This window comes from Pseudophryne corroboree, chromosome 4 (genome assembly GCF_028390025.1).
Source record: "Pseudophryne corroboree isolate aPseCor3 chromosome 4, aPseCor3.hap2, whole genome shotgun sequence".
Classification (NCBI taxonomy): domain Eukaryota; kingdom Metazoa; phylum Chordata; class Amphibia; order Anura; family Myobatrachidae; genus Pseudophryne; species Pseudophryne corroboree.
In genome coordinates this window covers 177,620,562-177,637,806 of record NC_086447.1, presented here as the reverse complement: position 1 = coordinate 177,637,806, position 17,245 = coordinate 177,620,562, and the positions used below count along the sequence as shown (strand labels likewise).

Below are 17,245 nucleotides of genomic sequence, written 5' to 3'. Positions count from 1 at the left end.
CAGAGTGGGTGCAGCCCGATTAAAGTCCTGCAATCGTGAGTGGGAGAGAGTAATGAGTGTGGATGAGAGACGCAGATCTTGAGAGTAGATTCAGAGAGCGAACACTGAAGAAGCGATTAGATAGGTAGGATAGGAACCAAGAAAGGGCTGTGTCTTTAAGACCTAGGGATTGTAGTGTTTGTATGAGAAGAGAGTGGTCAACAGTGTCAAATGCAGCAGATAGATCTAGAAGAATAAGTAGTGAGTAATAGCCTTTAGACTTCGTAGTGACCAAATCATTAACCACTTTAGTCAGTGCTGTCTCTGTGGAGTATTGGAGAAGGAAGCCTAACTGAAGTGGGTCCAATAAATTGTGTGAGTTAAGAAAGTGTGTGTCGAATGTAGGCAAATCTCTCAAGTAGACTAGAGAGACAAGGGAGCTGAGAGATAGGGCGGTAGTTTGAGAGAGAGTTAGGGTCAGAATTTTGTTTTTTTCAAAATGGGATTAATCACTGAATGCTTGAAGAGTGAAGGAAAAATACCAGTAGACAGAGAGAGATTACCAATGTTAGTTAAGGTAGGGATAAGCACCGGAGACAGAGCTTTACTTATTTGTGAGGGTAAAGGATCAAGAGGAGAGGTACAACACTGTATCAATAATACAACATGCAATATATAACAATTCTCCTCCGTAGCCCCCCTAAGAGTCCCCTTAGTCCTGAGGTCTTTATCCGGATGTTGGATGTAGATAATATGCAGGGTGTTGTTAATTATATATATATATATATATATATATATATATATATATATATATATATATATATGTGTATAGAGTTAGAATATTCTTGTTTTTTTAATACGATTTTCTATTACTTGGCTCTTTTCTAAATATATTCTATTCGTTTGTTAACAAATAGACTTCCTTTGAGAAATTAGCTTAGGTAGATATCTTGTATTTAAATTACTACACTTTGTTTAAAAGTTGAGTTGTATCCACAAGTTCCTGTCCATGTACTTAAATTTGTATCTATTACTCAAATTTGTAACCTCGCTCTCTAGGCAGTTTGTTACTGTGTATAAAATACTCCCCACTAGGTGTCGCTGCTTCCCCACAGTACTTTGCATTAATAGGATGAATTATAATTGGTAAGAACCATTAAAACCCTTGTATAATCCATCGCTCCAGTTGCTCTATATTTGTCCTTCCACAAAGGGTAATCCTTTCAGTTACTATTTATCTTGTTTACAGGACCATCTCCAAACTACAATTGTTCAGCAACTGGTTCCTCCCCTGGTAAGTATGGTTTAACATAAGACAATCTAGGTTGTCATTAGATAATAAGAATTTACTTACCGATAATTCTATTTCTCGTAGTCCGTAGTGGATGCTGGGGACTCCGTAAGGACCATGGGGAATAGCGGCTCCGCAGGAGACTGGGCACAAAAGTAAAGCTTTAGAACTACCTGGTGTGCACTGGCTCCTCCCCCTATGACCCTCCTCCAAGCCTCAGTTAGGATACTGTGCCCGGACGAGCGTACACAATAAGGAAGGATTTTGAATCCCGGGTAAGACTCATACCAGCCACACCAATCACACCATATAACTTGTGATCTAAACCCAGTTAACAGCATGATAACAGAGGAGCCTCTAGAAAAGATGGCTCACTACAGCAATAACCCGATTTTTTGGTAACAATAACTATGTACCAGTATTGCAGACAATCCGCACTTGGGATGGGCGCCCAGCATCCACTACGGACTACGAGAAATAGAATTATCGGTAAGTAAATTCTTATTTTCTCTAACGTCCTAAGTGGATGCTGGGGACTCCGTAAGGACCATGGGGATTATACCAAAGCTCCCAAACGGGCGGGAGAGTGCGGATGACTCTGCAGCACCAAATGAGAGAACTCCAGGTCCTCCTCAGCCAGGGTATCAAATTTGTACAATTTTACAAACGTATTTGCTCCTGACCAAGTAGCTGCTCGGCAAAGTTGTAAAGCCGAGACCCCTCGGGCAGCCGCCCAAGATGAGCCCACCTTCCTTGTGGAATGGGCTTTTACAGATTTTGGCTGTGGCAGGCCTGCCACAGAATGTGCAAGCTGAATTGTACTACAAATCCAACGAGCAATAGTCTGCTTAGAAGCAGGAGCACCCAGCTTGTTGGGTGCATACAGAATAAACAACGAGTCAGATTTTCTGACTCCAGCCGTCCTGGAAACCTATATTTCCAGGGCTCTGACAACGTCTAGCAACTTGGAGTCCTCCAAGTCCCTAGTAGCCGCAGGCACCACAATAGGTTGATTCAGGTGAAACGCTGAAAACCACCTTAGGGAGAAACTGAGGACAAGTCCTCAATTCCGCCCTGTCCGATTGGAAAATCAGATGAGGGCTTTTACAGGACAAAGCCGCCAATTCTGACACGCACCTGGCCCAGGCCAGGGCCAACAGCATGACCACTTTCCATGTGAGATATTTTAACTCCACCTATTTAAGTGGTTCAAACCAATGTGACTTTTGGAACCCAAAAACTACATTTAGATCCCAAGGTGCCACTGGAGGCACAAAAGGAGGCTGTATATACAGTACCCCTTTCACAAAAGTCTGAACTTCAGGGACTGAAGCTAGTTCTTTTTGGAAGAAAATTGACAGGGCCGAAATTTGAACCTTAATGGACCCCCATTTCAGGCCCATAGACACTCCTGTTTGCAGGAAATGTAGGAATCGACCTAGTTGAAAATTCCTCCGTCGGGGCCTTACTGGCCTCGTACCACGCAACATATTTTCGCCAAATGCGGTGATAATGTTTTGCGGTTATATCTTTCCTGGCTTTGATCAGGATAGGGATGACTTCATCCGGAATGCCTTTTTCCTTCAGGATCCGGCGTTCAACCGCCCTGCCGTTAAACGCAGCCGCGGTAAGTCTTGGAACAGACAGGGTCCTTGCTGGAGCAGGTCCCTTCTTAGAGGTAGAGGCCACGGATCCTCCGTGAGCATCTCTTGAAGTTCCGGTTACCAAGTCCTTCTTGGCCAATCCCGGAGCCATGAATATAGTGCTTACTCCTCTCCATCTTATAATTCTCAGTACCTTGGTTATGAGAGGCAGAGGAGGGAACACATACACTGACTGGTACACCCACTGTGTTACCAGAGCGTCTACAGCTATTGCCTGAGGGTCCCTTGACCTGGCGCAATACTTGTCGAGTTTTATAAACATGTGGAAGACTTCTGGGTGAAGTCCCCACTCTCCCGGGTGGAGGTCGTGTCTGCTGAGGAAGTCTGCTTCCCAGTTGTCCACTCCCGGAATGAATACTGCTGACAGTGCTATCACATGATTTTCCGCCCAGCGAAGAATCCTTGCAGCTTCTGCCATTGCCCTTCTGCTTCTTGTGTCACCCTGTCTGTTTACGTGGGTGACTGCCGTGATGTTGTCCGAATGGATCAACTCCGGGTGACCTTGAAGCAGAGGTCTTGCTGAGCTTAGAGCATTGTAAATGGCCCTTAGCTTCAGGATATTTATGTGAAGTGATGTCTCCAGGCTTGACCATAAGCTCTGGAAATTCCTTCCCTGTGTGACTGCTCCCCAGCCTCGCAGGCTGGCATCCGTGGTCACCAGGACCCAGTCCTGAATGTGCGGCCCTCTAGAAGATGAGCACTCTGCAACCACCACAGGAGAGACACCCTTGTGCTTGGTGACAGGGTTATCCGCTGATGCATCTGAAGATGCGACCCAGACCATTTGTCCAGCAGGTCCCACTGGAAAGTTCTTGCGTGGAATCTGCCGCATGGGATTGCTTCATAGGAAGCCACCATTTTTCCCAGAACCATCTCATTGATGTACTGAGACTTGGCTCGGTTATAGGAGGTTCCCGACTAGCTCGGATAACTCCCTGACTTTCTCCTCCGGGAGAAACACCTTTTTCTGAACTGTGTCCAGGATCATCCCTAAGAACAGAAGACGAGTCGTCGGAATCAGCTGCGATTTTGGAATATTGAGAATCCAATCGTGCTGCCGCAACACTACCTGAGATAGTGCTACACCGACCTCCAACTGTTCCCTGGATCTTACCCTTATCAGGGAATCGTCCAAGTAAGGGATAACTAAAATTCCCTTCCTTCAAAGGAGTATCATCATTTCGGCCATTACCTTGGTAAAGACCCGGGGTGCCGTGGACCATCCATACGGCAGCGTCTGAAACTGATAGTGACAGTTCTATACCATAAACCTGAGGTACCCTTGGTGAGAAGGGTAAATTGGGACATGAAGGTAAGCATCCTTGATGTCCCGAGACATCATGTAGTCCTCTTCTTCCAGGTTCGCAATCACTGCTCTGAGTGACTCAATCTTGAATTTGAACCTCTGTATGTAAGTGTTCAAAGATTTTAGATTTAGAATCGGTCTCACCGAGCCGTCCGGCTTCGGTACCACAACAGTGTGGAATAATACCCCGTTCCCTGTTGCAGGAGGGGTACCTTGATTATCACCTGCTGGGAATACAGCTTGTGAATGGCTTCCAAAACTGTCTCCCTGTCAGAAGGAGACATCGGTAAAGCCGACTTTAGGAAACGGCGAGGGGGAGACGTCTCGCATTCCAATTTGTACCCCTGAGATATCACCTGAAGGATCCAGGGGTCTACTTGCGAGTGAGCCCACTGCGCGCTGAAATTCATTGAGACGGGCCCCCACCGTGCCTGATTCTGCTTGTAAAGCCCCAGCGTCATACTGAGGGCTTGGCAGAGGCGGGAGAGGGTTTCTGTTCCTGGGAACTGGCTGATTTCTGCAGCCTTTTTCCTCTCCCTCTGTCACGGGGCAGAAATGAGGAACCTTTTGCCCGCTTGCCCACGAAAAGACTGCGCCTGATAATACGGCGTCTTCTCATGTTGAGATGCGACCTGGGGTACAAACATGGATTTCCCAGCTGTTGCCGTGGCCACCAGGTCTGAAAGACCGACCCCAAATAACTCCTCCCCTTAATAAGGCAATACTTCCAAATGCCGTTTGGAATCCGCATCACCTGACCACTGTCGTGTCCATAACCCTCTACTGGTAGAAATGGACAACGCACTTAGACTTGATGCCAGTCGGCAAATATTCCGCTGTGCATCACGCATATATAGAAATGCATCTTTTAAATGCTCTATAGGCAATAATATACTGTCCCTATCTAGGGTATCAATATTTTCAGTCAGGGAATCCGACCACGCCAACCCAGCACTGCACATCCAGGCGGAGGCGATTGCTGGTCGCAGTATAACACCAGTATGTGTGTAAATACCTTTTAGGATGCCCTCCTGCTTTCTATCAGCAGGATCCTTAAGGGCGGCCATCTCAGGAGAGGGTAGAGCCCTTGTTCTTACAAGCGTGTGAGCGCTTTATCCACCCTAGGGGGTGTTTCCCAACGCACCCTAACCTCTGGCGGGAAAGGATATAATGCCAATAACATTTTAGAAATTATCAGTTGTTATCGGGGGAAAACCACGCATCATCACACACCTCATTTAATTTCTCAGATTCAGGAAAACTACAGGTAGTTTTTCCTCACCGAACATAATACCCCTTTTTGGTGGTACTCTTATTATCAGAAATGTGTAAAAAAAATTTCATTGCCTCAATCATGTAACGTGTGGCCCTACTGGAAGTCACATTTGTCTCTTCACCGTCGACACTGGAGTCAGTATCCGTGTCGGCGTCTATATCTGCCATCTGAGGTAACGGGCGCTTTAGAGCCCCTGACGGCCTATGAGACGTCTGGACAGGCACCAGCTGAGTAGCCGGCTGTCTCATGTCAACCACTGTCTTTTATACAGAGCTGACACTGTCACGTAATTCCTTCCAACAGTTCATCCACTCAGGTGTCGACCCCCTAGGGGGTGACATCACTATTACAGGCAATCTGCTCCGTCTCCACATCATTTTTCTCCTCATACATGTCGACACAAACGTACCGACATACAGCACACACACAGGGAATGCTCTGATAGAGGACAGGACCCCACTAGCCCTTTGGGGAGACAGAGGGAGAGTTTGCCAGCACACACCAGAGCGCTATATATATACAGGGATAACCTTATATAAGTGTTTTTCCCCTTATAGCTGCTGTATCTTTAATACTGCGCGTAATTAGTGCCCCCCCTCTCTTTTTTAACCCTTTCTGTAGTGTAGTGACTGCAGGGGAGAGCCAGGGAGCTTCCCTCCAACGGAGCTGTGAGGGAAAATGGCGCCAGTGTGCTGAGGAGATAGGCTCCGCCACCTTATCGGCGGCCTTATCTCCCTTTTTTCTATGTATTCTGGCAGGGGTTAAATTCATCCATATAGCCCAGGAGCTATATGTGATGCATTTTTTTTGCCATCCAAGGTGTTTTTATTGCGTCTCAGGGCGCCCCCCCCCAGCGCCCTGCACCCTCAGTGACCGGAGTGTGAAGTGTGCTGAGAGCTATGGCGCACAGCTGCAGTTCTGTGCGCTACCTTGTTGAAGACAGGACGTCTTCTGCCGCCGATTTTCCGGACCTCTTCTGTCTTCTGGCTCTGTAAGGGGGCCGGCGGCGCGGCTCTGGGACCCATCCATGGCTGGGCCTGTGATCGTCCCTCTGGAGCTAATGTCCAGTAGCCTAAGAAGCCCAATCCACTCTGCACGCAGGTGAGTTCGCTTCTTCTCCCCTTAGTCCCTCGATGCAGTGAGCCTGTTGCCAGCAGGTCTCACTGAAAATAAAAAACCTAAAACTAAACTTTTCACTAAGCAGCTCAGGAGAGCCACCTAGTGTGCACCCTTCTCGTTCGGGCACAAAAATCTAACTGAGGCTTGGAGGAGGGTCATAGGGGGAGGAGCCAGTGCACACCAGGTAGTTCTAAAGCTTTACTTTTGTGCCCAGTCTCCTGCGGAGCCGCTATTCCCCATGGCCCCTACGGAGTCCCCAGCATCCACTTAGGACGTTAGAGAAATATATAGATATAGTATTCTATTATAAGTTCAGGTAATGTCAATCTCCTCAACTAGCTATGTTAGAGTTCGTGCTGGTTGTCATGCAAAGTTAAGTGTCATTGGCTTAGTATTATAACTAGTTAGTAGCAGTCTACTAGTAGGAATAGTTCTGTGGCTAGGCTGATGTAGTGGGTGCAGTGTGGGGTATAATTCACAGACCTTAGATGGCTTCAGTCACAGCTCCAGCTAGGACCAATGGATGTCTGGCTTGGCTCCGCCCCTTGCTCTCCAATTGAACGTCTTTTGTACTCGTTCTTTAGCTCTATTTCACAGCTCTCCCCCGCTCTCAGTTTTAGCTAGGAGGCTTACTTAACCGCTGCTGAAGGTAACAAGGGAGAGGGTATCTTACGTAGATAATTGTCCCTTTAGGCTGGACTTCTTTGGGCACCGCCTCAGCTCCACAGGCACTCAACACTGACTTCAGCGGCCCCTCCTTCATACACTTCCCCGGCTGTGCGCTCCTCGGCAGGCGCCGCCTCAGCTGAAAGTCACGCCTCTGCTCCTCCGGCTTGCTTACGCTTCGGAGTGGGGACTTCTGTACGGGCGCCGCCTCCGCTGTTAGCAACACCTCGGGACCACCTCTCCTCTGTCAATCGCCCGGGCTGTGTCTGCTGTTCAGGTGCCGCCTACGCTAGTAGCAGCGCCTCTGATCCGCCTCTTCTCTGATGCTTCCCTAGGCTGTCAGGATTATACAGAGGCTCTTCTGGTCGCCGTAACAGAGGTAGATTTCCTCTTCCCCCCTCTAGCGCCACAATGTTTACAGCCAGCTCTTTCCTGTGCAGTGCAAAGAGAGGGGAGAAGTAGTCTCCTCAACGGCTCCCCCGTCATACCTAACCAGCGCGGCTCTCCCCCTTTTATAGCCCTAGACAGTCCTCGTGCGCCCCAGTTTTTCCCGCTCACCGCACGCGGCCCCCCAGTTCAGTAACAGTCTCGAGACCCCCCAGGCTACAAGAGTCTCGTGCTGCCCCAGTTTTTCCCGCTCACTCCCCCCCTGTCATCAGCTCGCGATCCCTCCAGAATTTCTGTCAGAGCTGTCAGTGCCTCACACAATGGTACCTGACAGCTGTCACTGAGCCATACAGTCACGACTTACTAGTCATGGCCGACCTAGAGCTTTATCAACAGAGCAACCAGCACATGAGAAGGAATACTTTTACTTCAGCATTCATTAGAAATCGTAATATGAATATACATATTGTAATACACATATACACACATATTATATATATCATACATATAAGCAGTTTGTCCGGAACCGCCGAGACCGTAGTGACATCAATGTGTTCTGAATGTGTATGACCATGTACTGAATGCCCAAGTTGTGGATCTAACCAGGAAACCTTATGGTTGATATAAAACATAGTATTCGTCGACAGCAGGGAGTAGTAACCAGGCAAAATAACATTCTTGCGACCCCGAGGGGTCCGAGGGAAGTATACATAAATAATTTTAATATTACTCCCTCACAAATACTACCACGTCTGTGCTCGAGCTACAGGGCCATGGAACCGTACCATACATATACATATAAATATATATATATACACAGGTATAAGTTAGTTACAGCATATTAAATTACACCCAGTATTAACAGTTGGTGCCGACAGGGTCACCCACATATTACTGTGTCTCCCATACAGTGTTTACTTTTTAAAAAAGCATACAACTACCGACCTGCTGACACTTCATCTACTGAATCAAGATCCACAGGAGTCGGCGATGCCGACAGAGATTCCCATAACTGTTTTCGACAGAGCACTCACACATGTCGACACATGTGTACTAACAAGCTATAGTGGGTATCTGACAGGGAAAACACAGACACTTATACACAACTCACTGACTACACGCCCATTATCTAATATAGTGCTATATTTTATTCTATATTGCACTAACCACTGTGCCCCCCTTCGGCTTACACTGCTACTGTACACAGCGCTTTGGCGGGGACTGTGGAGAAAATGGCGCTGTATCATGTTGTGAGGGCTAAGCCACGCCCCCTTCTCGGCGCGCTTCAGCCCCGCTATCATTTTAGCGTTTCATGCTGGCGGGGGCCCGTATACAGTGCCTATGCACTGTATACATGTTTAGCCAGGCTCCTTAGAGGCATAATGCTGCCCAGGGCTCCGCCGCCCCCCCCCCCCCCCCCGCGCCCTGCACCCTTGTAGTGCCATTGGTGTGTGGGAGTAATGGCGCGCTGCGCGGTACCTCTGCGACTCTGAAGTCTTCTGCCGTCACTGAAGTCTTCTGTTCTTCTAATACTCACCCGGCTTCTTTCTTCTGGCTTCTGTGAGGGGGGTGACGGCGCGGCTCCGGGAACAAGCAGCTAGGTGCACCAAGTGATCGAACCCTCTGGATCTAATGGTGTCCAGTAGCCTAGGGAGCAGAGCCCTTAACTCAGAAGAAGTAGGTCTGACTTCTCTCCCCTCAGTCCCACAAAGCAGAGAGCCTGTAGCCAGCAGGTCTTTCTGAAAATAAAAAACCTAACATAAAGTCTTTTCAGAGAAACTCAGCAGAGCTCCCCTAGTGTGTGTCCAGTCTCTCCTGGGCACAGAATCTAACTGGAGTCTGGAGGAGGGGCATAGAGGGAGGAGCCAGTTCACACCCATTCAAAGTCTTATAGTGTGCCCATGTCTCCTGCGGATCCCGTCTATACCCCATGGTCCTTACGGAGTCCCCAGCATCCTCTACGACGTATGAGAAATATCCATAAAAAATTATTTTCACATTATTCAGAAATGCATGTATGATCACTTCCATTATTTCCATATTACCCATATACCTGACAGTATAAGTGACCTAAATGCACAGATGCACATTACAGATGTATTTATAACTATGGTTAGCTTGTCATTCCATTAAAAGCACGTTAAAAAAAAAAAAAAAAGGGGGAGAAATATAAAGAGAGACGTTATAAGTTCCTGTCATATAACACAGCCATCAACACCTGTCATAAACAGACATCCTCTGTATTGTTAACTGAAAAGTACCGCAGCCCTTCCACTCCCCTGTGTATGCAGACTGTACCTTGTCCCCCTCCCCTGGCATACATTCTCTGTACTATCAAAAAAACACTCTTAGTGCAGCGCCTAACGATAGTATAGATAAAATAATAAACTGCTGAGACACTGCGCTTGCCTTGACCACTATGTGAAGAATGGAGAGAGTAGACTGAAACAACAAGAGAGGCTGCGCTGTGTGTCAGTAGTTAAGTACAAAAAGAGCAAACGTGTACTATAAAGGTATTAAATTTATTAAAAATGACATGTGGTTAATAAAACAAACTTAAAATAAAAGCACACCTGTATCTGTCTCAAAGGTATATGGAGTAGTGATAACTGGTATATGGTATATGGCAATAAAGGTCCAATATAAAGTTCAGAAAAAAATTTAATACCTTTATAGTACACGTTTGCTCTTTTTGTACTTAACTACTGACACACAGCGCAGCCTCTCTTGTTGTTTCATTCTCTGTACTATGCACACAAATCGTGTCCTCTAGTACAGCTCTTTGTGGACTATAATAGACCATCTGCATAGCTAACCTCCAGACACTGGATAAACCGACATTTATTACAAGTACCATGCACCACTGAACAATGAAACAGAATAAACAAACTAGTATCAAAAACATTAAAGAGAGCAGAAAAAGTATGCAGAGTACTACTGAATGCTATTCTAGAGCAATACAAAACAAGGAGGCTCATTCTGGTGCAGTTGTTCTTGCAGCTGCTGTTGCTTTTTTGCTGTAAGTAATTGCCAATATGGGCAGAAGCTAACCTGAACTTAGGGTCGCCCACTGCTATTGCATCATTTCCGTCCGACAGTGTACAAATGCAGAAACATCGGTACCATCGTTGCAAATTGGGTCATGACGCAGAGTCTGAGTGCCCCTGTAGACGCACAGGCTGAGCGGCTCTCCAGTAGCAAGTAAGATCGCAACTGATAATTTATGCACGCCCAGAAAACGCAGTCTGAACGGCCTGTTTACCCGACCACTTCCTGTCCCCACCCCCAAACACAGTCTTCCAGTCAGTCACTTTGCGACTAATTCCTCGGTGTGACCGCAATCGCAGTTTCACTCACTGAGCGTGCGCACTGCGGCTCAAACGCATGTGCAGCAACAAAACATTGACCAATGTGCGTATAATAGCCGCTTTGTGACCGCACCTGAATGAGCGTCAATAAGCCTTAAAATCGTGACCGACTAGAGCTTGAGTACACAGGACAACACAGTAAAACACTCAATGCTATCTTTTATGATGCATGATGTAAATAGCAATAGATATCAGATATATAAAGTATAATTTGGTATAGTTGTTATGGTGCAGCTCTAACTTCATAATTAGAATTACTACTAGACACTTGAGTGGCTAGTGAGGTCAGAGCTTCCAACTTGTGTCTTAGCTTCATCAACTGTATAAATGGTGTAGATTTTACATTATGTATAACATATATATACACACACACACACACACACACACACACACACACACACACACACACACACACACTGTACACATACATGATGCTGATTTTACTCCAGCTTTATAAAACATTTCTGGTGTTCCGTAGACTAAACAACATCTATAAAATATATAGCACGCCTTCACAGTTTTCACCCCCTTCCACACCCGTTCTGTTTCTGCTGACGGGCGTGGTATAATCATTTCAGCTTGCTACCTCTGGGGTAGCGAGGGCGCCCAACCCTTTACGCAGCTAGACCTGATTATTATGGGCGTGATATGCACGATAACGGGGATCATTTTAAAAAGGGGATTGAGCGTGGTATATCATTTGAATACCGCCCCATATGTTTTACAGGTGGATGGGATCAATATTCAGAATGCCGGCAGTGGGGTGAACGCTAAGAGTCCCCTTGCGGGCTCACTGCGCTCGCCACAGACTCTATTCCCACTCTATGGGTGTCGAGTGGGAATAGCCCTGGGGCGCTAGGATTCTGGCTGTCGGCATTGTCGGCTGTCAGGATTTCAGAGTCGGTATCCTGAACATCGGGATCCCGACAGCCGGCAATTTAACTTCAACCCTTCACAAAACGGCTTAATTTATTTATTTATTTTTAATCCAATAAGGGACAAAACTAAATCTGACTGGAGTCTTTCATTTGAGGTTAAAGAAAAATCAGTATCCTTTGCACTTCTTACAGCGTTAGCGACTGCCATTAAACAATGTTTGATTCTGGTCTGCAGAAAAGGAAACGAGGAGGGAAGAAAACGGTTTCCTCTGTGTGGGAGCTAGAAATGATGTGCATGTCAGCTCAAATAGTCCAACGACATACATACACACACAGAATGTATACGTATTGTAGGGTTTTTAATGGGCATATGCAGTATTCTGTCTACAATTACACAGATCCCCTCTGACAAGTCACCTAGGCAGTGTCACCAGTTTGATTTAAGTAGCATGAAATACAATATGAGGCCCAGCAGCTGCTGTGAAACTATACATCCCAGTATGCCATGCTACAGCTTTAGCATGCCCTTATAAAACAAACTAAAGCAGGGCATGCAGGGATGTGTAGTTCTACAGAAACTGGAGGGCCGCATGTTGAAAATACCAAATCAAGATAAAAACATGACACTGTTGGATACACTCTATTAGCTACTGTGTTTAGCAGATGACTGTAGAGTACATATGTGAATTGTCCTATCTGCAATATAGACATTTTCAGTCCAGCAGACTAGATATATCCTGATCATCAGGACCACACACAGTTCATGTTTTCCAGGTCACCTGGTGATCTTTAGAATGTGACAGTTGGTGATACACAGTGCTCCTGCCGAATGACTTGGAAAACGTGAAATGATTGTGGTTCCGATCACAGAGTTTGAGAACCATTGCTTTAACCTACAAAATTCTAAACAGTTTTCTTCAAGTTCCTAAAAGTTAAGCCAGATACACACTGTGCAATACAGAAATGTCAGCGATCAACGAGTAGCTCATTGAACGATCTAGCATTCAACGATATAGCGCGTACACACTGAATGCTATCGTTCAAAGATAACGATCAGTGACATCACCGCTGGCATTCCCGAACATGCATCTCATCCTGACATTGACGGGTTTAGCTGCATGTCAGCTCAATATTAGTGATCGCTGAACGATGTGCGGGAGCACGCATCGTTCACCAATATAACCCCCATACACACTGGACGATATAAGCCTAAAAATAAACGATAACGGCATTTATGTCATTAACGCTTATTTTCTAGGCTGAAATTGCCCAGTGTGTTCCCGGCTTAAGTGCTTGACCTGATTTTATCAATTGGAAGCTTTGCATGAGAGCTAATTTATGCCCCTTTCACACCTGACCTACCCGGAGTCAGTGCCCCAGGTATTCAACTCAGGTCACCACCACGGCCGAACCTGGGACTGGCCCAGGTAGTCTTCAGTGTCACACTGAAAGTATGCAAAGAGCCGGGTCACCAGTTCTTGGAGATGATGTCATCTACAATCGCCAGCAAAGGGCCGATCCAGCAATAACATGGGTACAGTCTGCAGTGTGAATATGGTTTCAAGCAGCTATGATACGACTTGCAAAAAGAAAAGGCTTTATTTATTAGCGTTGGTTCTACGATATAAAGCCAATGCCATCTATTTTTATCACTTCACTGGAAAGTACATTTCCTTTTTGATTTTTAAAGGGTAAACCAACAAGATTTTTGGCTTAATTTGTACTAATCTTTAATTACACTTCATATTAAGAATGCAACTTCAGCATTTATATAGAACTGCAAAGAAATGAATCTCTTTTAAAATCTGTCCAACTCAATATACATGTAAATTATTTTTTGTGTGTGCCTTTTCACTACGTATATTCGGGTTGGCACTCGACTGGCTGGCTGTCGGGATCCTGGCGCACAGCATACCAGCGCTGGGATCCCTACCGCCGGAATGCTGGCAACTATTCTCCCTTTTGCGCTCGCCCCGCTGCCGGCATTCCGGCGGTCGGGATCCCGACAGCCGGCCAGTCATACCACACCCATATATTCGGAGTGCACCTCTAACACCCCTTTCTCACGGAGCACAAAATTCCAGGGATATTGCAAGGGAAAACCAGGGCAACTCAGGTCCTGTCTCCGTGTGAAAGGGCCTACCCGGGTACAAATTGCTGGACCTGGACCCTGGTAGCTACCAAGGTTATTCCCAGGACTGACCCAGGTAGCCTGCGGTGTGAATGGTGCGACCCGGGATACTTGACCCCCCGGATACCTTTCAAAGCAGCCGATTGGCTGTGTATCTGGAGGCCAGCCTCAAGGGAGTGTCTACAGTGTTCAGCGTGAAAGGGGGTCCGCAAAGGACAAAGGTACAGTGTGAAAGCGGTATAGGAGCTAAGACCCGGATCCAATTACCTGGTAATAAGCAGGGTCAAATTCCCGAATTTAGTCTGAAAATGGTATAATTGTACCCCATGTGTTATATTGTATTACATTTCAGCTTTTGGCAGAAGATGAGTTTGCATGTCCATCATCATCATCAAAATTTTAATGCATTATTTCATTCGGTTATCATGCAATTATTGCTTTGAGCAGGTGACTATGTTGATGATCTACCCCGGTTAACACCACCGCCACACATGGATAAGTGCAGCAAGTCTACAGATGTGTCCCCATACATCTAGCCTCAATATGCCATGCACAGTTAGATGCCTGGTGTGAGTGAGCCGGCCGTTCCCATGCAGCTCTGCTAACGCCCGGCGTCTGTTTTTAACGTGACTGCTGTAGCGATGAGAGGACACATCTTTACGTCCATGACATTTAAGGAAGCCTCTGCAAATAAGAGCATCAGACACAGGGGGTAATTCAGACCTGATCGTAGCAGCAAATTTGTTAGCAGTTGGGCAAAACCATGTGCACTGCAGGATGGGGCAGATATAACATTTGCAGAGAGAGTTAGATTTGGGTGGGTTATTTTGTTTCTGTGCAGGGTAAATACTGGCTGCTTTATTTTTACACTGCAAATTAGATTTGTTTGAACACACCCCACCCAAATCTAACTCTCTCTGCACATGTTACATCTGTCCCCCCTGCACTGCACATGGTTTTGCCCAACTGCTAACAAATTTGCTGCTACGATCAGGTCTGAATTACCCCCACAGCTGGATAACCTGCGGGCTGGTCACACCGGCGCAGGCTTATGACCTTCCATTTGAAACACACAGTTTTATGAATTGGAATCTCCATTAACTTTTTGAAGCAGTATAAAACAAGATGTAGAATGAACCTTCGGGTAACTAGTTTTTAAAATAAAATACATATTTCAGTTTTCTAAAAGGAAAATATAAATAAATCACAATTTTTTTTGTCAAGATGCAGAAATGAATGTACATTCCTGCATCAACAGTAGTTCATGCTCAAAAAATATACAGGAACAAAAACCAACAGAACCTATGCCTAAGCATTGGCCATAAATGGGGTGCTAACAGTAACAATACATGGGCAGCATGGTGGCGTAGTGGTTGGCATTATAGCCTGTAATGGGGACATGAATTCAAGGTCCAGGGGGGCCCACATCTCACCCATCTTTTATTACTTACCTGTCCAGAGTCCCGCACTGGGCGCTGCAGCCAAAATAACCGCAGCACATGCGCAGTAGTGAAATACGCCTCCGGAACATGGCGGGCGCCACGTTTCCGGAGACCTGCACATGCGCGGTAGACTCTGGCACAATGCCAGAGCCTACTGTACCGTGGACAAAAGAGGGGGCCTGTCCGGAGTCTGCAGACGGGCCCCCTCCTCAACTTAAAACGCCCCTGACAACATTAGCCCTATTGAGTGTGCCCTTGTATGTTAAAGCCAATAGGGCGGGGACAAATACAAATTACATATTCTATGTACACAGCGCATTGTAAACTAGTGGTGTTATATAAATAAATGAGAATAGTAAATACTTACCATTTGGAGCTCAGCATTCACGTGTAACGGATCCGAGTGTAAAACCCTTTGCAGACTTTTACAAGCAATTCAGAGATGCGGTTGTTCTGTCATCCAGCCTTAAAAAAAGAGCACAAATATCAAGATTTTAAGATCAGTGATACTAAAGTTCTCATAAGCTTCAATAAAACATTCTCTTACAATAGGACACTAGCTCCAAAATGAATGAACTTGCAGCACAGTAAGAAAGACAACCCTATGGGTGCCCCAAATGGCTGGAACACATAAATACAGCAGGTGTCATAATATAAGGACGATCATCTTAATATTCTAGTATATAAGCAGAGACGGATCTCCATGCATGCGTTCTGAAGTTTGAACTCTTACAGTTTCAGAATGCTCAGGCTTACGGTCTGACTTTCATTTTCAATACAGCTACAGGAAAGGACAGCCTCAACGAATGGCAGGCAGAGAACAGGAGTGTGGCGTTATCTCTTACTAGAATGTGGAGGTAGTTTGGTAAAACTCAAATGATGGAAAATCAATAATGGAACAAGGAAAGTATGTAGAAAGGAAACCAGGTGATCGAGGAGTTAAAAAAAAAACCAACACAATGTAGAAGATAGCAAGTGTAATCTAAAATAGTTTTTCAACTACACAAACAGAAAGACAAAATGATACTTTATAATTTAATGGCCCAAAAAAGTTTAAGTAGGAAAAAATAATTGCAGAAGATAAAGCCGATATTTAAACTTTTTTTGTCATCTGTATTCGCAAATCTGTAAAGAATAATATTACTAGGAAGCAGGCTGTGCAGGAATCCTATACACATCATTACCCATTACTCGTCTGACACAGGAAGAGGACGTACAGCTGTGCTCAATATAAGATGTAGATAGATACAGTGCCCTGGCATCCACCCACATGTGCAAAATAAACCTGCATCAGAAATTGACGGACATTTACCGGACCATATACCCACTGGTGTTTTATTTGTATTTCTGATGGTGATTTAGGGTGGGTGTGGTATGTTAGGTAGACGAGACTTATGTCGACCACTATTGGTCGACAGTAAATCGACATGGTTTCTAGGTCAACATGATAAAATGCCGACATGATTTTTTTAAAAACTTTTTTTGGTATTGCTTTTTCCGTACAGTGACCGGGAACCCCAATAAGAGCACCATGCCCCCTCGCTCCACTACCGCTGCGCTCGGCACAGGTTACTGTTCCCAACTGTAGTCCACGTGGATCGTAAAGTCTCAAATAGTTCTAGAAATGAAAAAAAAAATGTGAAAAACTTATGTTGCCCCTTTGTCATATCGACCTAGAGTCCCTGTCGACGTAGAAATCATGTTTACCTAGAGTCCCTGTCGACGTAGAAACCATGTC

The 17,245-nt window shown here is 45.7% G+C and overlaps 1 protein-coding gene across 2 annotated transcripts in view; it reads right to left on the bottom strand.

The window, feature by feature from the left end:
- TFDP2 (transcription factor Dp-2) overlaps nt 1-17,245 on the bottom strand; it is a 112,743-nt gene that overhangs the window by 64,855 nt on the left and 30,643 nt on the right. For both annotated transcript variants that reach the window (XM_063915581.1, XM_063915582.1), the window contains exon 2: nt 15,875-15,972. In XM_063915581.1, coding sequence (XP_063771651.1) covers nt 15,875-15,877 — 3 coding nt within the window. In that variant the 5' untranslated portion in view covers nt 15,878-15,972. The remainder of the gene's footprint in view (nt 1-15,874; nt 15,973-17,245) is intronic.